The 27,211-nt window shown below is 38.0% G+C and overlaps 1 protein-coding gene across 1 annotated transcript in view; it reads right to left on the bottom strand.

Annotated features, from left to right (window-relative positions):
- The window catches only part of SPAG1 (sperm associated antigen 1), a 58,384-nt gene that overhangs the window by 23,489 nt on the left and 7,684 nt on the right, over nucleotides 1-27,211 (bottom strand). The window contains exons 4-10 of the mRNA XM_025450337.3: nucleotides 24,529-24,593; nucleotides 23,897-24,006; nucleotides 23,228-23,333; nucleotides 19,417-19,547; nucleotides 16,183-16,289; nucleotides 11,049-11,208; nucleotides 72-324 (exon numbers count right to left, since the gene is read on the bottom strand). Coding sequence (XP_025306122.3) covers nucleotides 72-324; nucleotides 11,049-11,208; nucleotides 16,183-16,289; nucleotides 19,417-19,547; nucleotides 23,228-23,333; nucleotides 23,897-24,006; nucleotides 24,529-24,593 — 932 coding nt within the window. The remainder of the gene's footprint in view (nucleotides 1-71; nucleotides 325-11,048; nucleotides 11,209-16,182; nucleotides 16,290-19,416; nucleotides 19,548-23,227; nucleotides 23,334-23,896; nucleotides 24,007-24,528; nucleotides 24,594-27,211) is intronic.

Genomic DNA, 27,211 nt, shown 5'->3' with positions numbered 1-27,211 from the left:
AGCGCGGCGGGGGCGGCGGGGCGGCGGGGGCGGGGGGCGCGGCGGGGGCGGCGGGGGCGGGGGGCGCAGGGTCCCCGGCGCCCCGCCCGCCGCCCGGGTGCCGGTAGGCACTGCCCGCCGCCTCGGCCTCCGCCGCCCGCGCTCGGCCCCGCTTGTCCGCGCCGGCCCCCGGCCCCCGGCCCCGCCGCGGCGCGCCCCTCTCCGGCCGCTTGCCGCCGCCGCCGCCGCCGCCGCCGCCCTCGCCCTCGCCCGTCAGCTTCTTCTGGATGTTGCCCATGGCGCTTGGCGCGGCGGGGCTCCCGGCTGCAGCCGGCTCGGCGGCCTCTGTGGGAAGTGGATGCGGGAAGCGAGTGTTTGCATCACCGGGAGGAACTACCTACCGCGGCGGCCGGGGGCGGAGTAACTCGCTGAACGCCGAGCGGCTCCGGGCCGCAGCACCGCTCCTCCAAGTCGCCGCGGGTCAAGGCGTCCGTGGCGAGGTGCCCCTCACAAAATACGTGCCCTCCTGGCACCGACCATTCACGAACGCACCGCGAGTTTCCAACCCTTGAATACAGTGATTGCACCCAAGGTACCCTGCTCTTACGTTCAAGAACCGGGAGAAAAAAGTTAATCTGAAGGTGAAATAGAACCCAACTAAGTCATTTTAAAATGAATTTAGCAAAGAAGTTACATAAAATACACGCTAGGTTTTTAAAGTGAGCCTTAATAAACAGTACATTTGCCATTACAATGCCTTGTTAAGCTTAAATTCCTTTCATCTTGATCGGAAGACTTCAGGCATTAATCATTGACTACTGAATCTATTTTTAACTATGAAAATGATGTATAAATATTTCTTTGATGGGTGTCTTATCAATATTTAGAGCTAAGCAATTAACTATTTCACGGCATTGTTAAAAAAAAAAAAAAAAAAAAAAAACACCTACTTCCCAGGCTTCTGTTTTAACAAATTCTGGTTTGTTTGTTTTTTTTAGGTAGGGCTTGAACTCAGAACCTGGAGATCAAGAGTCATGTACTGCACCACTGAACTGGCCTGAGCCAGCGAGGCACCCTTCCAATCTGATTTTTAATGGATATATTTTCATGAACAGTAAAGCCAGGATTTGAACCACATGGACAGGGAGAATTAGAAAACCACAAGTATTTAAATGAAAATCAGTGGATGGTCACCTTAAGGCAAGCAGAGTATAAAAACACACTAATTAGTAAATATGGGTTTCTATACAGTGTAATAACCAAAAGAAGCTTCATTATAAAAACAATAAAAAGATCTTGTTATAGCAAGATCCCCAGATTGGACCCAGTAAGATTATTAGAGCAAGACTACAGTTGTCTTCATCTGATAGCTGTTGCTCAAGTCCCCAAGCCACATAAAAACAGATGAAAGCACAGATCAGTGTCAGCAGAAACAACAGACAATTTAGTATTATTCTCTATTCTCTCATAGGTTATCCCTTCATGTCTGACCAATACTATTCCTAAACAGCTGCAGCTTATTTAAAACTTAGTATGGGTCAAGCTCTTTACATATATCATTTTCCATTATCATTAATCCTCATACCTAGGATTATCATCTACACATTACAAACAAGGCAACAAAGACACAAAGAAAAGCTAGACTGTCCTAGAGCAAAGAGAGCTAGAAACCAGCATAACTGGTTTACGGAATTCAAATGAAATGAAACGAAATGAAATGAAATGAAAGCCATACCTCTCTCTCCTTAAGACTGCAATGTCCTTGAACAACTTTGATAGTCTCTACAAAGGTAAGCCTAGGCCTGATCCTGAAAGACCTGTGAGTCTTGGTGTGTACTGCACTACCTGTGGGACATTCCAGAGGAGTTATTTAGGAGGTGGCTCCAAATGTAGCTCAGAGGTGTGGCCTTATCTTGAGTCTTCAGATAAATCCCAATTGATTTGGATCATCGGAGTCTGGGTGTGAATGGCATTACTCAGGTCTTCCAAAGGATCCCTAGGAAATACTAATACTTAAAGGATGATAGTAAGAAAAATCTCCAGTGGAGATGGAGGAGTATATAGGAATGATAGAAGACTCAGGAGGGAGTACAGCCTCTGAAACCAAGGAGAAATTTAAGGGAGAAAGGAGCAACAGTAACAAATAACAAAGGAAGGGATGGCCAGTAGCATCAGCTGCTAAGACCTACAGAGAACCATTAGATCTAATGCCATGAGGACTTACTTCAGCAGCCTTCAGTAGTGGGGGTAGTTGGTAGATGCAAAAATCCTCAACAAAATACTAACAAACCGAATTCAACAGTGTGATACAAGGATTATATACCATGACCAAGTGGGATTTATCTCAGAAAGTAGTTCAACAGTATAAGATTAATATACAATGTGACACATTAGTGAATAAGGAGGAAAAAAAACGCATGATCACAACTAATACTGAATAGGCATCTGGTAAAAGCCAACACCCTTTCATGATAAAAAATAGAAAACTAGGAACAGAAGTGAAATTTCTCAACATGATAAAGTATACTTATGAAAAACTCAGTCAACATCATACTCAATAGTGAAACCCTGAAAACTTTCCCCTGAAGATCAGGAACAAGATAAGGATGCTGTCTTCACCACAGCTACTCAACACTGTACTGGAAGTTGTAGCCTGATCCATTAGGCAAGAAAAAAATAACAATAATAAGCATCCATATTGGAAAGGAAAAGTAAAACTATTTATTAACTGACATAATAATTTATATATTATGTATATATAATATATATATGTATATATTTGGAGGGTTTATACCTAAAGAATACATACACACACATTACTACTGCCAGGGCTAAAAAGCAAATTCAGCAGTTTCAGGGTGCAAGATACACTAGTAATGAACAATCTGAAAATTACAAAAACAATTCCATATAAGATAGCATCCAAGCAAGTAAAATATTTAGGAATACATTTAACCAAGGAGGTGAGAGACTCGTATACCAAAAACTACAAATCATTACTGGGAGAAAACCAAGGAAAGATCTCTTGATCATAGGTAGGAAGACTTAAAATACCCAAAGTGATCTACTGATCTGACATAATCGCTATCTGAATTCTACAGCCTGTTTTGCAGAAATGGAAAAGCCGATCCTCAAATCCATACGGAATTTCAAGGGGTCCAGGATAGTCAAAACAATCTCAGAAAAGAACAAAATCAAAGGACTTACACTTCTGATTTCAAGACTTACTAAAAGCTTTAGTAATCAAAACGGTGTGGTATGACAGAAGAGTAATTTAGGCCAATAGAATAGAACCAAGAGTCTATAAACCCATATATCCATGGCCAATTGATTCTTTACAAGGATGTCCAGTCAATTCAATGGGGAAAGAATAGTCTAACAAATAGGTGTTGGATTTTTACATGCTGAAAAAAAAAAAAAAAGCTATGAAATTGTGTAGCCACTTTGGAAAATAGTCTGGCAGTTCCTCAAGAAGTTAAACACACACACACACACACACACACAGTTGAACACAGAGTTATCATATAATCCAGCATTCTTCTCCTAGTTATATACCCAATAAAGTTAAAAACATATGTACACACACAGAGCTTGTACATGAATTTCATAGCCACGCCATTCATAAGAGCCAAAAAAGTGGAAATAAGCCAAATGTCCATCAACAGATGGATAGAGAGTATGCGCGGTATGATCCATGCAATGGAATATTATTTGTCCATACAAAGGAATAAAGTGCTGATACATGCTGCAACATGGATAAACCTTGAAAATATTACACTAAGTGAAAGGAGCCAGACACAAAAGGCCACATACTGTATGACTGCATTTATAGGAGATACTCAGCACAGGCAAATCTATAGACATAGAAAGCAGATTAACGGTTGCCACGAGAGGGAGATAGAAGTGACTTTTAATGGGCATGAGGTTTCTTTTTGTGATGATAGAAATGTTCCAGGATTAGACAGTGGTGATGGTTGTACAACCTTGTGAATATATTAAAATCCCCTGAATTTGAAAAGGATGAATTTTATGATATATGGATATCTCAAAAAAAATGCTTATTTCATTTTACCCTTGACAACAAAGAATACTTTTTTTCCCCCTTTTTATCCACATCTTGGCCAATTTGATGGGAGAGAAAAAGAATCTATCTTTAATTTTCTTTTTTTGTTAGCCATACAAAATCTGTTGATCATCTGATTTCTTCATTAGTGATTTATTGTTCATATGGTACTGGGCTCTTTCAACATTTTCTTACTGTTTTGTAAAAGCTCTTCATATTAAGACGTTATCAACCCCTTGCCATTTTTCCTAGTTTGTCATTTACCTTTTAATTTTTTGATAGCATCTAACTGGTACAGGTTTTTCACTTTTACACAGTCAACATCATTCAGTCTTCTTTTCATGATTTTATCTATTGTTTTAACTCCTTGAAATCCCTACTGTTCCACCTTCCTGATCCCACCAATTCTAGGACAAGAGAAATAAGTGCATTTTATTGTTTTGAGTTACTATTTAATTTTCTTACATTTTTTTTTTGAGATTTTATTTATTTATTCATGAGAGAGACAGAGAGACTGAGAGTGAGAGGAAGAGACACAGGCAGAGGGAGAAGCAGGCTCCATGCAGGGAGCCCGAGGTAGGACTCTATCCTGGGACTGCAGGATCACGCACTGGGCTGAAGGCGGCGCTAAACCGCTGGGCCACGGGGGCTGCCCATTATATTTCATTTTTAAGTGGGGAATAAGCAACAGCACAAGTGAGGCTAGATACTTACTTTCCTCCGATTACTTCTTACAGACTCTGTAAGAAGATAAAATTAATACCAAAGTCTCTGACAGCTAGTTTTATGATGATGGTCACATCTAAATGCTCTCAGTGAAGAGAAGAAAAACAAATAGATGGGTGTTCCCAAGAAAGCTCAGGAACTCAAGTCCTCAGATCTAATCAGCCTGGCAAATAGGTATTTCTTCATACTAGTCCTTAGAAGGGCAACTGTCAATTGTCTTGTCTCAGTACCTGATATAGAATAGGTGATCAATAATTGTCAGCTACTAAATTAAATCCACTGGCTAATGTTATACCTCAGTCAGGATGAAGTGTGCCTGGCCAACCCGAATGGCACTTACTGGAGAGCAGCATTATCAGCTGAGGTTACACAACATTAAAAGCTGCATTTTCCCATAGTCTTCAGGGCTCCCTGCATCATACCCCATAATGACTAAGAATTCTTCTTAGAATGTGGTGGGGTGGGGAAACACACGCAAGGATTCCATCCTGATAATCTTCCTCTGGACATTGTTATTTCCTAAAAGTAACTTGGATTTCTCCTGCCTTGCCAAGGCTCCAGGACCTCTTTTTTACATGTCCTCTAACAGTGGAACTTAGTAGAGGTGAGCATAAGATAGTCCTATTGACTTTATTTCATCTTAAAAGGACTACTTCTGGGCTTCAGGCCTTGATTCCACCTAATCTTGATTTGCTTTCCTGATAAAAGGGAATTAACTGGTCTTAAGATTTATATTCCTATCAAGACATTTTTGCTTTCTGAATCTCACATATTTTTATGTATTCCCTAATCTACAAAATAATTATCAAGGGGCACAAATGACAAGATCAGAAATGGTTCTCTTAGGGGCGCCTGGGTGGCTCAATTCTTTGAGCATCGACTCTTGATTTAGCTCAGGCCATGATCTCAGGGTTTGGAAATGGAGCCCTGTGTCAGGCTCTGCAATGGGGGTGGAGCTTGATTAAAATTCTCTCTCTCTTCCTCTGCCCCTCCCCCATCCTACGCCCCCCCACACAAGCCCCACCCTCCATAAAAAAGAAATTAAGAAAAAAAAGAGAAATGGTTCTCTTAAAGCTCTGGCTGCTTGGCGATCTGAATCAGAATATTGTTTCTCTGTGGTTCTGATGTTAGGGATAGCTACCTAACTTGGAGAGAAACATCAATCTACTAAATGACATTATACAACAATCCTGACTCACATTTCTAGCCCTTTCCTGTTTATCTCTATGTGAGAGGAGGGCCTTTTTAGTATCTTTCCCCCTCCAGCTTTATTGAGATATAATTGACATATAGTATTCTGTACATTTAAAGTGTACAATATGATTTTATATATTGCAAAATGATTACCACAGTAAGATTAACACATCGATCACCTCGCTAACCTTTTTTTATAACATTTAAGATCTTTTTTTTTAGCAACTTTCAAGTATTATCATATATTAACTGTAGCCACCATTATCATATATTATCATTATCATATATTAACTGTAGCTCCCACATTACCTCCCCAAAACTTATTCATAAGTGGAAGATTGTACTCTTTGACCAACTAATCCCCAAAACCTCTACTCTGGCAACCGCTGTTCTACTCTCTATTTCTACAGGTTAGGGTTTTTCCTAGATTCTACTCATAAGTGAGATCATACAGTATTTGTCTTTCTCTGACTCATTTCACTTAGGATAATGTCCTATAGGTCCACCTATGTTTTTGCAAATGGCAGATCTTCTTCTTCTTATAGCCTAATGTTATAGTGTATGCGAGTGTGTCTCACATTTTCTTTATCCATTTATCTGCTGAAGGACATTGTTACTGATGAAGGATAGGTGGAAGAAAGCCAGGTAGGGACAAGGGGCCCTGCCCTAAGAGGAAACCACCCTTAACAGGATTTTACACCACCCTGGAGGAGGCCCTCTACCCTTTCCTACCTGATAGATGACAAAAACCTAATTGGATGACAGACTTAGGGAGGGTTAATGATTAAAACAACAAGCCCATAAAAGCCTCTAGACTTAGAAACTCCTTCTCAGGTCCTCTCCTTCTTTGGGAACCTTTGTACTAGCACTCAATAAACCTTGCTTCACTGCCCACCACTGTCTGGTCTACCCTTCATTCTTTGAGTAGTATGACCATGGACACCAAAGGAAAAATCCTGTGACATTACCATGCCTTGGCTATTGAGAATGCTGCAATGAACATGGGGTGCCAATATCTCAAGATAGTGGTTTCATTTCTTTTGGACATACAAGAAATGGGATGACTGGACCATATGGTAGTTCTACTTTAATCTCTTGAGAAACCTCTATACTATTGTTTATAGTGACTGCATCAGTTTCCATTCCCACCAATTGTGCACAGGGTTCCCTTTTCTCTACATCTTCGCCAACACTTGTTAGCTCTTGTCTCTTTGGTGGCCATTCAAACACATTTGAGGCAATATCTTAGTGGTTTTTTTTGATTTGCATTTTCTTGATGATTAGTGATGTTGATTGAGCACCTTTTTCCTATGCCCAATGGCCATGTGAATGTGTTGTTCAGAAGAATGTCTATTCAGTTCCTATGCTCTTTTTTAATAAAAAATTATCACATTAGTCTTTAACTCACTTGCTCCTCAACATATGTTCAGCTCCAGGTAAGAGTTGGTACAATATCCATGAGCACAAAGAAGATAAATACCAAATTATGTCTGTTTCTTTGACAATGTAGCCTAGGGATGATCAGTTTGGATTTTATAGAACCTATACTTCCCTAGTTGGCATCCAGTAACCACTTTGATGAGACAGAATTTGGAGTCACACAGGTTTAGGGCCACATCCTAGCCATGTGATTTACAGCCCATACAAATATAACAACCTTTCTAGGCTTCCACTGCCTAATCTATAAAAGTGTGGGTTATAGTTTCCTTGAGGGTTAAATAATCTATGTAAAGCAATTTTCATAGTTCTTCGAATGTGCTAATCCTTCAAAAAATAGTACTGAGGAGGGCAGCTCTGTCAAGATGGAATAAACACATTCCACTCATCTCTCCCACTAAATATAACTAAAAACCTGAAACAGAATTGATGGAGCAGCCAAATAAGGACACCAAAAAGGAAATGGCAGTAGGCCAGCTGCAAAAAGGATCGAGAACCTGAAATACCACCAGACCAGCAGTGAGTTCCTCATTTTTCTTTCCTCTGTCATCTCTTAACCTGGTTCAAAGGCTGTCCAAAACCCAGAGCTGGTGTGCTGGGTATGGACAGAAACAGCTTCAGGAGAAGCCATCTATTATTTATCTAAAGCAACAAGACAGCAGATACCTATTGGAGAGAGATCCTGGTTTCTTTTTTTTTGTTTTTCCTTTCTGTCCAATGCCAGCCCCAAGCTATCCTACAACAGCTACAGTGGCGGCAGCAGCCAAGTAAGTACATAAAATTCAGAGGGAAAGGAATTCTTTTTCTCTCTCCTGAGAAACTGTGGAGTCCCCACAGTGTCCCCATTGCTGTTCTCTGTCCTCTTGCTGCTCAGTCCTGGAGGCACAGGATCATGGGAAGTGTGCAACAGAAAGGGGAAATTAAAAGCCTGGCTTTCTAGGTAGACGAATAGGAAGTAAAACCTTGGGGTGCTACAAAGAGTAGGGAAGAATCACAGAAAACAATTGTACATGAACTGGGCTAAGCTTCCAGGTGATCCATATCCATAAAGTGACCTTAAGCATCATACTTCAAGTTTTGAGAAGTGAATTACAGAGGAAGACCACTGCCCAGACCCTGGGTAGTAACAGAGTGGTATACAGGTAGGACAGATGCAAGTGGCATTGCAAAGGTTTTGAAACTGAACTGACTTTAGAACCATAGTGCACAGAAGTCATGTAGGAAAACTGCTACCCAAACCTAACCAAGTGATGAACTGCTGAAAAAATATTCTCCAGAAGATTTAAATAGGACTGAAAATCGCATACCATAATATTTGAAGTTGCTAGTATACAGTACAAAACAAGGAAGAAAGAAAACCTTAACATCTGGCAAGGGAAAAGATAATCAATACCAAACCTCAGGTAACACAGAGGTGAATTCTCAAAGACTTTAAGTGACTGTTATAACCATGCTCCAAGAAAGAAAGGCAAACACTACTGAAATGGATAGAAAGATTTAAAAACTTTGCATAGAAGTTGAAGATTAAAAAAAAAAAAAAAGAAAAAGAAAGGTACCAAATAGAAATTTTAAAATGGAAAAACAGTAGATTTGGCATCAGAGAATGAAAAAAATCAGTGAACTTGAATATAGATCAATAGAAATTTTTCAACCTTCTGTTATTTCAGAAAGAATGAGAAAAAAAGAAGAAAGCCTCAAGGACTTGTGGGACAATACTAAGTGATCTAACAATTGTCAACAATTCCTGTGGGAGAGGAAAAACTGCGTTGCCACCCCAAACCCCCAAAATTTGAAGAATTTGTGACAGACAAATGGTTACCAAGGTTTGAAGTGAGAGAATCATTTGGCTAAAAGAAGAGCAAGGAGTCTTTGGTGTAATGAAATTGCTCTGTATCCTGTCACATGATTTTACACATGCTTGATAGAACCGCATACCAAAAAAGTCCACTTTTACTATGTAAATTTTTAAATAATAATTTACAAACAGGATCAACTGATCTAGTTTATACCGTATTTTGTTCAGTTAAGATTTTCAATTATTTTTTTTTGAAGATTTTATTCATTTATTAATGAGAGATACAGAAAGCAAGAGACAGAGACACAGGCAGAGGGAAAAGCAGGCTCCATGCAGGGAGCCCGAGGTGGGACTTGATTCCGGGACTGCGGGATCACACACTGGGTTGAAGGCAGCGCTAAACCGCTGAGACACCCGGGCTGCGCCAATGATTTCCTTTAATTTTAAGACACTTGGCTTGATACCTTAAGATAAACATAAGCCCTTAGAATAACATTTGCTGCCAGAATTTATGTAAAATCTGGCTGAAAGGTGAGTCTCAATCCTTGAAAAACTAATCACTTTAACTTCTTTTTTGTTCTTTTGATGCCCTGTCTTCCTTTACCATCTCTTTAGTGCTCTTACTCTCTTTTTCTCTCTTCCTCCCTTCTTTTCTGTCCTTTTGTCTTTACCCCGATTTTACTGATATTTTGTCAAGATGTGGATTTTATGTTATATTTGGCACTAAAAAAAACCTTCATTTTTTTAAGTTGAATGAACTGAACACTTTCTATTCTTCTCTCAAAATTAAACTATTCTGTTTTATTACTTACAAGTTGATTTTTGCCTATGAATGATTTTCAAAACTGTTACTTTCCCTTTGGTTGTTCAGGGGCTCTCAGGAAAGAGGTAAATTCATCCCTCCACTTCTTCAGGGAGTAGCGCATCTTTCCCCCTTAAAGGTGACGTAACTGTCATTGTCTTATATAAAGATGAAGCTTTATCTAGTCTAGATTCTTTTAAAAAAATTATACCAGAAGTAAAATTATACCTATTTCTTTTGCATATTTAAAAATATTTTTTGAGGGGCTCATACAGCAATTTCCCAGTAATGCATTCATTCATTTTTGTCCTGTACCCTCAGTGAAGGCAACATGTTTGGTTTACAACCAAGCAGATATATACAGAACAATCATCTAGGAGAGGGATTTAAGGTTAACTTGCAAATTATCAATTATGTCAATATACCACGATAATCAGGAATTGAACGTGAGAGAAAGGTGCCAAGTTAAAAAAGAAAAATGGGTTTGGAAGACTCTATTAAGAAAAACACGAAGTGGGATGCCTGGGTGGCTCAGCAGTTGGGCATCTGCCTTTGGCTCAGGGCGTGATCCCAGTCCCTGGATGGAGTCCCACATCAGGTTCCCTGCAAGGAGCCTGCTTCTCCCTCTGTTTGTGTCTCTGCCTCTCTCTCTCTCTGTGTGTCTCTCATGAATAAATAAATAAAATCTTAAAAAAAAAAAAAAAAAAAAGAAAAGAAAAAACTCGGAGCACCTGGGTGGCTCAGTGGGTTAAGCATCTGACTCTTGATTCCAGCTGATCTCATGACCCTGAGGTCATAACCCCATGACCCAATGATATCAAGCCCCATGTAGGGCTCCAGGATGGTCCTGATTCTCCTTCCCTCTCCCTTTGCCCCTCCCCCTGCCTCTTCCCCTCTCTAAACAAACAAACAAAAACTTGCTTGTGACTTCATATGGTGAAGCTAGAAAAAGTTTGATAGACTAAGAATTCTGGTAGTACTAGAAAATTTGAGCCAGCTCATCATATAAAAAGGGATGTTTTTGAAGAACCAAAAGAGAAGAGATGATTTACTCTTAACTCCACTGCCGTCTTTGTGTGTTCTTCCACTGTCCTTTCCACCTTCATCCTCTGAATTTTCTACTTCCTGGATAACCATCCTCGTCCCTTTGGTTTGAGTCTTAGATGCAGGTTCAGAATTTTTCATATCTCTCTCAACCTCCAACAAGGTCTTCTGCAACATAAACACCATGTTAAAGAAAACGTTTTCCTTTAATTAAAAATATAACCATTCTATCAGGTAGGAGTATGAAGATATTAAAAAGTGAATAAAGATACATAGGACAACACTTTTTATGGTGACTTTTTTTTTGTTTTTTCAAACAACTTCATTGCTTTGTCTGATTATAATCATACATGTCTGTCGTCAAAAACTGAAAGCATTAATGAGCATGAAAAAAAAATCATCTGAAATCCTGCCACTCTGATAACAACATTCTGACATTCTTAGATGTTTTTACACATATGTACAGATAGTTTTATACAAATAAAATCATGACACGTTTTTAATGTTGAAAATTCTATGTTTTATGCCAACCAGAATGAAAAAAAAAAATATATATATATATAGAAACATTTCCCTTTGCCCCATGCCCATTTTTAACAGCTTAGGAGGCATAGCTGACAAAAATCACATGCTTAAAATGCACATATTGATAGGTTTTGACATAATATTCATCATTCCCAGAAGTTTCTTCCCATTTCTTTGTAATATCTCCCATTTGCCTCTCCCTGCAACTGCTGTTCTTTCCCTCATGATAGGTTAGTTTGCATTTTCTAGGATTTTATATAAATAGAATCATCCTATGTACTCTTGTTTTGTCTTATTTCTCAGCATAATTATTTTGAAATTTATCCACATTGTGCATTTCTATCAGTTTATTTCTTTTTACTGCTGAGCAGTATTGTATAGTATAGACATAATACAATTTGTTTATCCATTCACTTACTGAAGGACATTTTAGGTTGTTTTTAATTTTGGTGATAACAAAGCCATTATGAATATTTGTGAATAAATCTTTGTATTGATATATACTTGCATTTTTCTTGGGTAAATAAGTATGATTGGAATGGTTAGATCATATGGTAGGTGCATGATTTTATGTTTAACTTCTTAAGCAACTGCTAACCTGTTTTCCAAAGTGGTAGTATCGTTTTATATTCCTAATACTGTCAGATCCTCCATATCCCCACCAACACTTGCTTGGTATGGTCACTCTTTGTAATTTGGGTTATTTTAACAAGTTTGCAATGGTATCTCTTGTGATTTTAATTTACATTTCTCTAGTGACTAATGATCTTGAGCATCTCTTCATATGCTTATTTTCCATTCACATATCTCTTTTGGTGAAGAGTCTGGCAGTCAAATATTTTGCTTATCTTTTTATTTGCCTGTTTGTTTTCTTATTATTGAGTTTTGAGAGTTCTTTGCAGTTCCTACAGATCTTCCTCAACTTACAATGGGGTTATGTGTTGATAACTCCATAACCCCGTTCTAAGTTGAAAATGCATTTACAAGACTCAAAATGGATGAAAGACCTCCTAAATATGAGACAGGAATCCATCAAAATCCTAGAGGAGAACACAGGCAGAAACCTCTCTGACCTCAGGCACAGCAACTTCTTGCTAGTCATGTCTCCAAAGGCAAGGAAAACAAAGGCAAGGATGAACTATTGGGACTTCATCAAGATAAAAAGCTTTTGCACAGCAAAGGAAACAGTCGACAAAAGCAAAAGGCAACCTACAGGAATGGGAGAAAATATTTGCAAATGATACATCAGATAAAGGGCTGGTATCCAAAATCTATAAAGAATTTATCAAACTGAACACCCAAAGAACACATAGTCCAATCAAGAAATGGGCAGAAGATATGAACAGACATTTCTCCAAAGAAGACATACAAATGGGCAATAGACACATGAAAAAATGCTCAACATTACTCGCCATCAGGGAAATACAAATCAAAACCACAATGAGATACTACCTCACACCAGTCAGAATGGCTAAAATTAACAAGACAGGAAACAACAAATGTTGGCAAGGATGTGGAGAAAGAGGAACTCTCTTACACTGTTGGTGGGAATGCGAACTGGTGCAGCCGCTCTGGAAGACAGTGTGGAGGTTCCTCAAAAAGTTGAAAATAGAGCTACTGTACAACCCACTGCACTACTGGTTATTTACCCTAAAGATACAAATGTAGTGATCTGAAGGGGCATCTGCACCCCAATGTTTATAACAGCAATGTCCATATTAGCCAAGTTATGGAAAGAGCCCAGATGTCCATCAACAGATGAATGAATAAAGAAATAAAGAAGTGGTATATATGTACAATGGAACACTATTCAGCCATCCAAAAAAAAAGAAAGAAAGAAATCTTGCCATTTGCAATGATGTGGAAGGAACTACAGGATGTTATGCTATGTGAAATAATTCAGAGAAAGACAATTATCATATGATCTCACTCATATGTGGAATTTAAGAAACAAAACAGGATCATGGGGAAAAGAAAAAAATAAAACGTGACGAAATCAGAAAGGTAGACAAACTGTAAGAGACTCAATTATAGGAAACAAACTGAGGATGGCTGGAGGGGAGGTGGGTAGGGGATAGGGATAAGTAGGTGATGAACATTAAGGAGGGCATATGATGTACTGAGCACTGGGAATTAAATAAGACTGATGAATCACTGACCTCTACTGACCTCTACTTCTGAAACCAATATACATTATATGATAATTAATTGAATTTAAATAAAATTTAAAGTTCCTTAATACAAAAATATTAAAAATTTTTAAAAAAGAAAATCCATTTATAACACCTAACCTACCAAACATCATAGCTTAGCCTAGCCTACCTTAATTGTGCTCAGAACACTTATATTAGCCTATGGTTGGGCAAAATCTTCTAATACAAAGCCGATTTTATAATATAGTGTTAAGTATCTCATGTAATTTATTGAATACTATACTGAAAGTAAAAAACACAATGGTTGCATGGACACAGAATGGTTTTGAGTGTATTGGTTTCCTCCTGTGATTACATGGCTGACTGGGATCTGTGGCTTACTACCCCTGCCCAGCATATTGCTAGCCTGGAAAAAAATGAAAATTCAAAGTGCAGTTTCTACTGAATATGTACCACTTTTGCACCATCATAAAGTCAAAAAATCATAAGTAAAGCTATTATAAGTTGAATATATGTATATATTCATGATGTCACAGTTCTTTGGTGGATACACAATTTGCAAATATTTCTTTCCAGTCTGTCTTTTTTTCTTCTTATAGTGTCTTTCAAAGAGCAAAACTTTTAAATTTCGATGAAGTCCAATTTACCAACTTTTTCTTTTGTGGATTGTGCCATTATATCATATCATACCTAATGAATATTTGTCTAATCCAAGGCCTTAATATTTTATCTTATATTTTCTCTAGAACTCTTATAGTCCAGGTTTTACACTGAGATACTCATTTTGAGTTAATCTTTGCATGTGGTTAAGATATAAATGGTTAAGTTCTGAAAGTTAATATGTAAACATGAAATCGCATTGGGTAGTGACATTGTTTTAAATATTTTTTAGAACATTGTCATGCTAACTTTTCAATAAATATACCACTACAAAATGAAAGTACTATGGGAAAAAGATGTGTTCTTCAGGGGGGCCCTAAACCTAATTCACTGAAATGCTAAATTGACAAATACACTAGGGACACTGGCTGCCACTGTGAGAGAGTGAGACAGATAACCTGACAGATGCATGTGGAAACAGTGACAACTTACTGCTGGACGATGGTTCTTCATGGGTTTCTCACATTTCTATGTTGTGAGCAGAGACATAAATAACATTTGTTCTGGACTATCTCTTTCAGGATGTCTGTTACTGAGAAGTCTTGGAAAACAGAGTATTTCTCTTCAGAGAAGAGAGTACGTTTGTTTGCTCTCTAGTAAATAAAGATGGTTCCCTCCTGAACAGAATTTTGGACAGGTTTACTTGTATCAAGTTATAAAAGACGGCACTTTCCTAAATTGTGATACAAACCCGATGAGTGTGCAGCTCTATGTGGGCTCTATGTGGGCCACTCTGCACCATCCCCATGGGACTTGGGGGCTCAGGGAGCTGACGCGAACTTGAAGTTCATAGTTTGCTGTTGTGTGAATAACACAGTCCTCTGTGTCTGACCCAGGAGCCTCATCTCTTCTGCTAGGCCACCTCGTTAATCTGCAAGTAGGGTAAAACCTCAGACTCTTGACAGTTCTCAACATTTACCTCTATTCTTTAGGCCTCAAAACAGCCCCCAGAGTGCATATGTGAGCCAGTCTGCTCAGTCAGGCAGTGAACACTGTCAGTGGTGCTAATGCTTACAATGTACTCTTCTAAGGCCACGGAATGCCTTAATCCTACCTAGGAATGTGCTTAATCCTACCTAGGAAACTTCTATAACACTCTACATAATAAATTGAGATCGGCTCAGTGAAAAGCATTGCCTACAACACTACAGGAAAGAGAAAAATCAAACATCCTTGTTGTGTGATATATCACTTGTATGTGAAATCCAAAAAAGCCAAACTCATAAAAACAGAAGGAATGGTTATTACCAAGAGCTAGGGAGGTATGGGCACTGGGGAGATGTTGCTTAAAGGCACAAACTTGCAATTAGTAGATAAATAAGTCCTGGAGAGCTAAGGCACAGAGTAGAGATTATAGTCAGCAATACTGTATTCTAAACTTCAAAGTTGCTAAGAAACTAAATCTTAATTGCTCTTACCCATAGAAAAAGAAATAATTATGTGATGTGACTGACAGGTGTTAGATAAAGCTAAGGTGCTGATCATATTACAATATATAAATGTACTAGATCAACACATGGACACCTTATAAACAACGTTCTGTGTCTAAATAAAATGCCCTTCAGAAGTAGGCTTACAGTTTTATATAGTTTAAGAGCCTACTTTCTTCCACTTTGAATAGATATTAATAATTTAGGGCATGAGGATATACCTAGTTGTGTTTTTTTTTCTTTTGTGATATATCTAGTTTTAAAGCTGGGAACTAATTCTCAATATCGATCATCCAGCAAGACCGAAGTCATTTTAACATAAATACAGAAATAATAACTAATAGAATCAGGTGAGGAATCCTTTCTGTACTTACTTTGGCCAATTCATTATCAGGTTCAACATTCAGTACTTTATTCAAATCTTCGAGAGCCTCCTGAAGCTTGTTTTGATGTTTATAGGTAGTGGCACGGCGAAGAAGAGCTGAAAATTCACCTCCAAAGGTTAATTTTTTAACATTTGGTTATCATGGTTAGAACTTATTTTTCAAGGGGAAGAATACAAATAGAATCATTTCGCCTGCAATCGTGCAAAGCTTACACCCATTTTCATATTGTTGTGCGTACATGTCCAGAAGATGGTGGTGGGATAAACAGAAGAGGCTGCCTTAGGCACCAGGCCCGGCGCAGCCCCAGGCCCTGCCCGCTCCAAGTGCTTGCCGACTCCAGACCTGCCGATGCCAGGCTGCACTGCAGTTCCGGGAAGCTTTTCATGGAATGTGAACACTTTCCTCCTAATAATCATCGTTAGCAGTACTTTGCCACTTGATAAAAATTGAGAAAATCCTTTCCTCAAATTTAGTATATTGCTGATCAGCAGATAGCTCAGAATACAAGCCGTTAATGAAGCCTTTATAGCAATCTCTAAAATGATTAGACGAAGGTATTTCACACAGGGAATGGACAGAACCCTGATGAGGAGGAGGTCAGCTCAGTTCGGAAACTGAGTACTTTGGTCATTTGCATCAGATCTGTATACTTCAAATAATTCGGCAGTTCTTTAATACTGATAATGAATGTCTTTAGAGTCCCATAATTTTCCATGTATAATGAGAGACCTTTGTATGGTAAGTCATTATTTTAAAAAGAATGAGGCTTGGAAATTGTGAAAAATGAGAAATTTATATCCGATATATTTTAATATGCTATTTTAAAACATACATTTGGCCAATTTGATTTTAGTGTTAGAGTGAGCCATGAAAATCTACAGGATAAATCATTTTGTCATAAACTTAATCAAAATCATTGCATTATACTTTAAATACATGGTTAGCTATTACCATTATTACTCAGAAGGGAACACCATAAAGAACATGATATGGCAGTTATAATTTTTTTAACTTTTTAGTTTTGAAATAATTTTAGATATATGAGAAAGTTGCAAAGATAATAGTTTTCATATATCTCCTTCCAGATTTCCCTGATGCTAACATCTTACATAAAAATGGAATATTTGCCAAAACTAAGAAATTAACATTGGCCTAATACTATAAACTACAGGCTTTACTTGGATTTCATCAATTTTCCCATAATGCCTTTTCCTGTTGCAGGATGAATCAAAATACCACACTGCACTTAGAACACTTATATTTTGAGTAAAACATAAAGTTTTGGAAAGGAAGTTATTCACTTAAGTAAAAAATAAGACTTCTTAATGTTTTATAGCCCTACTCATACTAGATTTGGCTCTACCCATTTTTTTTAAAAGATTTTATTTATTTACTCATGAGAGAGACAGAGAGAGGAAGAGACACAGGCAGAGGGAGAAGCCCGCTCCCTAAGGGCAGCCTGATGCAAAACACGATCCCCAGGGATCACGACCTGAGCCAAAAGCAGACACTCAACCACCAAGCCAGCAAGGTGCCCCTATCCAGTTCGTTTCTTAAATAGTGAAGATTCTAGTGCTTTTGAAATTACTCAAACAAGGGAAAATGGAAACGTAAAGTCACTCTGGTAGCAGAAGATGAACCTTATGGTTGAATGTGGGTTCTAGAGTCTGCTGCCCAGCGTTGAGTCCTGTCTCTGCCATTTGCTAGCTGTGTGACCATAGGTGAATTGCTTTATTTTTCCATGCCTCAGTTTCCACTTTCTGTAATGAGTGTACTAACAATAGCACCTGCACCTCTATCAGCTATTGTGAAATCAGTGAAGTTAATACACGTCAAGTAACTGGCCCAGGGCCTGGCACAGTGTTGGTATGGGCCCATCAGAAGATCACAAAACTTTTTGCCACCTCCTAAAACTGGGAGCCTTCCCATTCTCTGTGATAGAGACAAAATAAAGGCACAAGAGATTTTTGCCGGTGAAAGAAGGGCAATCCGTGGCAATGACAGTAAGGGCTGATGCTCTAGGGTTTCCCCTCAGCATATCCACAGCTTCTGCACACACATTTTCACAGGCACACAAGGGTACATTCCAAGTAGAAAAAATGAAGTGTTTATATCCATGACATTTAAAAAAACAGAGTTTAATATAAATTATGCTGCTGCCTTGTGGAGTGATTCTTTCTCAATAACAGAAATGGAGAGTGGAGTCTAATGTGTATAGTCAGACTCAGACAACAGCAAGGCTGTACAGCCACTGAGACAGGAAATCCAAACACAGAGTAGGTTTTGGTAAAAAACTATAGTTAGTTCTAGGCACATATCTATGGACATGTAGGCAGAAACGCCCACAAAGCCACTGGCAGAAGGTTCTAGAGCTTTGGCATGGGCTTATTATATTAACAAATGTCAGAAATTCTATATTAAATTATACTCAGATTTTTTTTTGATAAAAAGGTAGCTCAATAAAAAGTAACAAAAAGATAAATACTATATAATTCCACTTAGAGGAGATTCCTAGAATAGTAAAATCATATAGACAGAAGGTAGAGTAGTGGTTGCCAGAGGCTGAGGGGAGGGGAAAGAAGAGAGTTACCGTTTAGGGACAAAGAGTTTCAGTTATGTAGGACAAAAAACGTTCTGGAAATGGAGGATAGTGATGACCACACAACAATATGAATATATTAATACTACTGAATTGTACACTGAAAAATGATGAAGATGGTTTTATGTTATGTGTATTTTACCACAATAAAAAATTAAAAATAAAAAAAAACACTATAGTACAAATGCAAGCTTGAGATATTTCTTTTAAAAGATACATATTTTATTCAATGTCCTGGGCTCATTAACCACTTCAATGCAAATAACCAGGAATTTCAATCCCAAGTTATGGGGCACCTGGGTGGCTCAGTGGTTGAGTGTCTGCCTTCAGCTCAGGTCATGATGTGGGGGTCCTGGGATCAAATCCCGTATCAGGCTCCCCATAGGGAGCCTGCTTCTCCCTCTGCCTATGTGTCTGCCCCTCTCTCTATGTCTCTCATGAATAAATAAATAAAATCTTAAAAAATAAATAAATTCCAAGTTGAAGTTAAAAAATAATTTTGGGACAGTGATAATAGAAATTAGAGCATATTTGAAATATTCTTAGTATAATTGCAGTGAATGTCTACAAATGGTCTAACAAAGTCTGATGTAAATTCAAAGCATTCTGTGAATATTTTTTACCTTTTATGTTTCCAGGTTCTAATTCCAAGACCTTTTCACAATCCCAAAAAGCACTGTTCCAGTTCTGTAGTTTGAGTTCTGCTTGAGCCCGATTGTTGTAGGCCACCACGGTGGGAAGCACTGATATACTCCTACAAAAGAGACATTTACTGGTTACACGTAGACCAGAGGAAAACGTAAGAAGATAGAGAAACTCAGCTAAAGTTATAAACAAAATAAGTATAGCCTGCGTTATGGGCAGAATTGTGTCCCCACCCCGTATTCACATGCTGAGGTCCTCACCTCCAGCAGCTCAGAATATAACTATATTTGGAGATAGTCTTTAAAGAAATGATTAGGTTAAAATGAGGTCATGAGGCTGTACCCTCATCCAATATGACTGGTGTCCTTATAGGAAGAGGACATTAGGGCACAGACACATGCTGAGGAAAGACCACTTGCAGTCACAGAAGATGGCCACCTACAAGCCAAGAAGAGGGGCCTCAGAAGATGCCAGCCCTGTGGACACCTTGATCTCAGATTTGCAAACTCCACAATGGTGAGAAAATAAATTTCTGTTGTGTAAGCCCCTCAGCCTGTGTCACTTTGTTATGGCAGCTCCAGCAAACTAATATAGCCTGCATTGTCAAGAATAAAAAAATGCAGTTCTACAGACATACTGAGTCAGTATTTAGGCAGATGCTGAAATATCCAGTTAAGCAGTTTGAAGTTGACTCTGGCTTTAGAAGTGACACAGTAACCTACATATCCACAGACCTCCTAAAAAAAAAACAACAGTGTAGTTAACATCAAATATCAAATACATTTTTTTGACTCCTTGGGGACAATTTCCTAGTACCAAAAAAAAAAAAAAAAATGAAGCAATCAACCACACCTAATATCCTTTATTAAGTTGTTATGGTGAGTTTACTTTATAATCTAAAAACAAGAGTTTTTAAAAAATAAAATAAAAACAAGAGTTTAGTTTGTAATCTAAAAGTAGATTTAACTCTAAGGAAATGATCATCATTTTTTTTTTCTTGGTGCAAAAAGGTGGTTTCATTAAAGCACAGGGACAGGACCTGTGAGCAGAATGAGCTCAATAATGATCATAATCAGAAAAAGCCAATTGAAGGAAACAGAACAGTAACAGTAACTGAGGAATACAGACTTTAAGAGAGCAAATTTTACTACATTAGGGATATGAAAGCAAAATAGCTGAAAGAAGGACTTAAAACCTACCCAGTTTTTGCTTAATAAGTTGATTTGGAGTGCTGTGAAATAATATATTCCTAGGTGTAGGGAAGACAAGGGTATTGGTGCACTGAATTTTCTGAAGAATAGAAGATAAAAGGGAAAAGATACAAAAAGTGGCAATTTCCTAAGATCACTAAAGATGAATATAAAGAAATCACATGGTTGGGTAGAGACCAAACATAGACAATACATGTAAGAATAACTAATATAAGAACCTGACAACTGAGCACCTCTCACACAAACACCAGCTCATTTAATCCTCACTATGATCCTGGAGGGAGCATTACTGCTCTTCCCATCTTATAGATGAGAAAAACCAGATGTAACAGAAAGGCTAAGTAACATGCCAGAAGCCACCAGTTAGTAAATGAGTCAGGACTCAAACCCAGTCTGTTTAATTTAATCCTCAAGGCAGCTCTGAAGTAGGCACTCTAACAATCTCATCACATGGAGGAAACTGAGGCAAGAGAGGTGAAGAATCTGCCCAATGTCAGAAAGTGGCAGTCTGAGTTCCCTTAACCATTATGCTATGCTGCTTTAATTTTTCCAGCTCTGTGATTTCTTAAAAGAAGAAAAAAGTTTTTTTTCCCTGTAACATACAAAGAGATTCTCCACTGGTGGAAATCCCTAAGAAGATAGAGAACAACATCACAGCTGACTTCTACCTGCCTGAAAGGGGAAGACTATACTGAACGAGAGATAGATCAAGGGCCTCTTTACCTTGGATGTTCACTTAAACAGTGGAGACAAACTTCTCTAGAGACACAACACTGAAAAAAAAAAAAAAAAAAAACTTCCATCCAAAGATGGAAAAGGATTGTAGAGAATTATTTATTTCTAAGATGGAGTAAGGGATTCTTTTTTTTTTTTTTTTTTTATTTATGATAGTCACACACACACACACAGAGAGAGAGAGAGAGGGAGAGACACAAGCAGAGGGAGAAGCAGGCTCCATGCACCAGGAGCCCGACGTGGGATTCGATCCCGGGTCTCCAGGATCGGGCCCTGGGCCAAAGGCAGGCGCTAAACCGCTGCACCAACCAGGGATCCCGGAGTAAGGGATTCTATAAGCACAATTAGTTTATGATGCTATTTTAGGAAGTTAGTCTACTTTTGATCAACTACAAGAGCTTCAAAAGTTCATACAAGTATTTATTGAACATCTCCTATGAACCAGGTACTTTGTTGGGCATTGGGGATACGATGGTATAAAAAACTGACAAGGGCACTCTGCTCTGACAGAGCTGACAGTCTAGTTACTATCAAAACACACAAACTTAAATTGTACTCCAACAAGTACCATAAAGGAGAGGCAAGACTGCTATAAGATCCTATAAAGTGGGGAGTCAGGGATGGGGAGGAGTGGAGTAGGGTGCAGATTTAACCCTGTATGGGAGGTAAAGGAAAACTTCCCTAAAGAGGTGATGCATGGGATGAAATTTGAAGGTAAGTCTGAATTAACTAGATAATGAGAAGAGGAAAGAATATTCTACACCGAGGACCCAGCATATACAAAGGCCCTGCGGTAGGAAGTAGCATCATAAATACTAGGATTAGATCCAGGCAGTCTGACTACAGAACCTGAATTCTTAACCTCTAAGCTATGTGGACTTCCTGTCAAGTTCCATTCAGATGGCTTCATTTTCTCTCTAAAATAGGAAAGTTAGGATCTCTGTCAAACTAGGGGTGAAGAGCTTAAGGGGCTGAGAAAAGTATTGAAAAACAAGGGAAACAAGTGAATTTATGATAAATCTTAAGTACAGTATCTTGAGTGATTCCAACATAAGCTTTTTAGCTTATCAATATCATTTCAACAATTAATTGTAAACATTATCCTTGTTTTTTTAAAAAGATTTTATTTATTTATTCATGAGAGAGACAGAGAGAGGCAGAGACATAGGCAGAAGGAGAAGCAAGCTTTTCACAGGGAGCCTGATGTGGGACTTGATCTCAGGACCTCGGGATCACAACCTAAGCCAAAAGACACTCAACCACTGAGCCACTCAGGCATCCCTATCATTTTTTTTTTAATTTTTAATTTATTTATGATAGGCACACAGCGAGAGAGAGAGGCAGAGACACAGGCAGAGGGAGAAGCAGGCTCCATGCACCGGGACCCCGACGTGGGATTCGATCCTGGGTCTCCAGGATCGCGCCCTGGGCCAAAGGCAGGCACCAAACTGCTGCACCACCCAGGGATCCCCAATTTTTTTTTTTTTAATGGAAGTTTAAACTACAACAAGGAGCACCTGGCTGGCACAGTTGGTAGAACATGCAACCTTTTTTTTTTTTTAAGATTTTATTTATTTGAGAGAGAACATAAGCAGTGGAGAGGGACAGAGGGAGAAGCAGACTCCCCACTGAAAGGAGAGCCCAATGTGGGACTCCAAGCCATGACCCTGGGATCATGACCTGGCTGAAGGCAGGCACTTAACAACTGAACCACCCAGGCACACCTGAGCATCTAAATCTTGATCTCAGGGTCATGAGTTCAGGTTCCGTGTTGGGCATGGATGGAGCCTAGTTAAAAAAAGAAAAAAAAAGGCAACATAAACCACAACAAAAATCTGCTTACCTAGTATAATACATCACAGCCTCTTCATAGTCTCCTGAGTTGAAAGCTTCATTTCCTTTTTCCTTTTCACGAGTAGCAAGGCAAGTCTTTTCCTTCTCAGTTAGACCTAGAAATAAGTGTTATCTACTGTAAATAAAAATATAATTGAATACAATTTTTAATGCTTATTTTAACAGAAGCAGAACATTGTGAAGTAAATAAAAGAAAGTAAAGGATCGCCTATGTCTAGGAAATGTTTCTTTAAACGATTCACAATTTTTCAGGGTTTAGATTTAGTATTGATTTTCTTTCACTTTAAAGGTGCTATAACACCAATGGACTTCAAGTAAAAACAAACTACTATATTTTCTGTTTTCAGAAAAAAACAAAAAAATTGAGGGATTGGAGAAAAAAGAGGATTTGAAAAAAGAATGGAAAACAAATTATAGAAAAAATAGGTTTATATTTTTGAGTCTTACTAAATTTAAGTAGTATAACTATGACTCATATAAAATTAGGTAGTTAAGGGATGAAACTGAATTTGTTAGAGGTGGTCAAGTCTAGGAGAAAATCCATAAATTTTTCATGGAAATCTGTAGCACTTAAAGAGAAGGTCTTCTAGTTCGATAGCTTTTATTATAATTTTGAAAATGCAAAGATGACAAAATATCCTTATTTTTCCCCAATTACCTGCTGTGCCTATTCTTGTCTCAATTTTAGACAAATATGACTTGTTGTTTACTACAGTTTTTTCTTTGTAATCTTCATCAATTTTTGAACATTCCTTTTCCACGTCAAATCTTAAATGAAAGGAAAAAAACTGAAAAAAATGTATAATTCAGGCAAGAAAATAAAATTTATTATTGATATTCTTATACTTGTACCACTGTGCCTTTAGAGACAATTCCAAAAACATATAATAGGTTTATATTACAAGTCATCTGTATTTGCTCTTGGAGACCAGGCAATTCAAGTGAGGACTTACATATTAATCAGACCTAAACTGTTCAGAATTGTGTAATTAAAATTGTGACTAATTTATCTCAATTTAAAGCTTTTGTCCTTTTTTTATTTTTGACGGGTATAGGAATTACCTGAATTATTTTTGGTTTCTTTTATAAAAAAAGGATGCTGTAGATATTTTTACTTAATGAAAAAATAAGATCAAAAGTGCTTAGACCATACTCTTAGTACTCTACTAAAGTCACTTGGTAGTTCTTGATATGTTCAGATTTATAATAATTAAGAAGTTATTATATTTTATGGTATTTTATGGAGAATTTTTCAGTGACAAATTTTGTATTATGAAATATAAAACATACTTATCCCATTCTGCATAATCCCTCGGAATTTTCTTTTTAGTTGGTCTACTATTAGAATATTTTTCCTGAAAGAATAAAATTGTATTTCATGAGACATATTTAATATAAGATTAGCAGGTTTTATGATAAATGTAACGTGAAGTATTGGATTAAGATATACTAATTGAATAGATAAGAAAAATAGGTATTCTTGAAGTTATAATTCAAGTATTGTAACTATTAATGTACAGCATGTTATAAAAGGATCTTATTTTATTTTATTTTTTTAAGATTTTATTTATTTATTCATGAGAGACACAGGGAGAGGGAGAAGCAGGCCCCACGCAAGGAGCCCGATGTGGGACTCGATGCGGGGACTTGATCCCAGACTCCAGGATCATGCCCTGAGCTAAAGGCAGACGCTCAACTGCTGAGCCACCCATGCCGTCTCAAAAAGGATTTTAAATTGGTAGTTAATTTTGGGAGCAATCTATAGGAATTTAAGTACATATCTAAGATTTTAAAACTTGCATACATGAAATGTGATTTTTAGCTATTATAATAATGACAGACAGATACCCAACTTGGACTAATCCTATTAAAATAAACTATTGGCTTAGGTAACCACAGTGATGAAAGGGCAGGGGTAATGCTAGATAAAGGATACATATACTCTTTCCCTCTTGCTCTCCTCCCAACCCCCCAACTCCCATCCCTAGTCTCTGCTTCTTTCTGTCCACTGATTTCATTTTCCCCAGCTGGCTACTTGCTTTTTGTGTAGAAGACACAGTGGCCACAAGCAGTGTGGGATTATAACCTAACAGGCCTCCCAATCAGAAAGGAGAGGGTCTCTTCTCTCCACTTTTAGTTAAGAGAAATCCCAGGGAAGGACTCAGCATTTGCTAGCTTGGGTCATGAGCCCATTCCCCACCAAGCACTAGCTTGGGGCTATTCCTTGGCCCAACCTGGGTGGTACCCCACTACAAGCACTAGAAGGAATGGGAGGAAAGCAAACAATAGCCGCTTTGCTCGCCAACAGTTTCCTACATGGTTTCTTAAAATTTTGTCACAATCTGAAACCAGTTTGAATGGGTCATTTACCCATGTACAATTTTGTAACATTGGACATCAGTCACTTGAGGCTACACAGATCTTGCAAATATTCCTACATTTCATTAAACACTTTAAAAATCCTATCTGTTAATTATCTTTATTGAGCTCATCAGAAAAGTCTTTAAGTATCCCCTTAAGGGAATTTTCTTTTTTTTGTCACAAGCAGGTATTTAAGAGCCATGTAAGAATATGAAATACTCTCAACTGCTCAGATTTTATCACTTGCAAAGTTGTTTTCCTTAAAGTGACAGACCCACTTCATTCATTTTCAATGTCAAAAACTCAAGCCTAAATAACAATAACAATAATTTGTCTGTCAATCACTCTTTCAAGTAAAACGTGTTCCAGGACAGAGTAGTGATGTAAGCTGGCAATTCAATCATATTAGTCTCGAAATAACCACAAGTCCTTTTTGAATACTACTTTTTTTGTCACAGAATATTAAAAAGATGTGATCTCAAGATTTAAGACTTATAATAAATAAATGTTATTGTTTCATCTAAGACATTTTTAAGTCAAACTGGATTTTTTTTTTTTTTTTTTTTACTGTAAATGGGTAACTGTGGCAGAAACAGTGTGTACTAGCATAGTTTGGTGCCACTTATTCATTGCCTTGATTCATGCTACAGCACAGGCAGCTTTATTTTCAATACAAATGTCAACACAGTGAAAAAGACAAAGCAGTAGCATTATTTTTAAAAATAGCAATGACTCTCTGGACCCTCTGGAGGGATCTCTAGGAGAACCAGGGTCCATGGATAATACTTTGAGAATCACTGTACTACTTACTAGTCTATCTACCTCACAGAACTGTACCGTCCTGTTATATTTTCAGGGCACAGAGTTAGAAAAAAAATGGGTGCTCAATAAATACAAATTTATTTATTACAGATAGTGGCATCCTTACCATATTACGATGTAGTTGAGTTACATAAGTAGTTCTTAATAGGGAGTAAAAAGATACAGGAAGGTAAATTATTAGAGAGTAGTGTGATGAAGAGCTATGGATGTTTTTTTAAATAAAATTGAGCATTCAAGGAAGAAATGAGAATAAGAAGAATTAATTAACCCAGAATGAAGAGACAGGAGTAGCCAATCTTTCAGAAATGATAGGAATAAAAGAAAAGTGTATGGCAGAGGGAATGGAACGTGTGATCCGAGTGAAAGCCTAGAGACTCCGGATGCCCAGAAGACAATGGCTAGATTTTGTAGTATCTGGGTCAGGGGTATGCCCAGAGGCTCAGTTTTAACTTTGAAGTATAAATGGATCTGGAACTCCAATAGGCCCTTCTCTATGGAACCCATGAGTTAAAAAGATGTCTACATGACAAAATAGGGATCAACCACAGAGAAATCATTCTAAGGAGCTGTAAGAATAAGAAAAAAAATACAGTAAACAAGAGCAATAACATCTATAACTGCTTGAAAGTTTCTATTTAATACTTTAAATCCAGAGTTAATCATGTAATAAACTATTTTCTCTGTCTCCACTCCACAGATAAAGTTGTTCCCTGAAATTCTCCCACACTGAATTGGATCTTCTGTGCTCATCAAAACTGGTCAGAGTAGGGGCAACCCCGGTGGCGGAGCG

The sequence above is a fragment of the Canis lupus genome, chromosome 13, assembly GCF_003254725.2.
Source record: "Canis lupus dingo isolate Sandy chromosome 13, ASM325472v2, whole genome shotgun sequence".
NCBI classification, from domain to species: Eukaryota; Metazoa; Chordata; class Mammalia; order Carnivora; family Canidae; genus Canis; species Canis lupus.
Note: the sequence above shows the minus strand (reverse complement) of the source record. Positions and strands in the feature narration are given on the sequence as shown.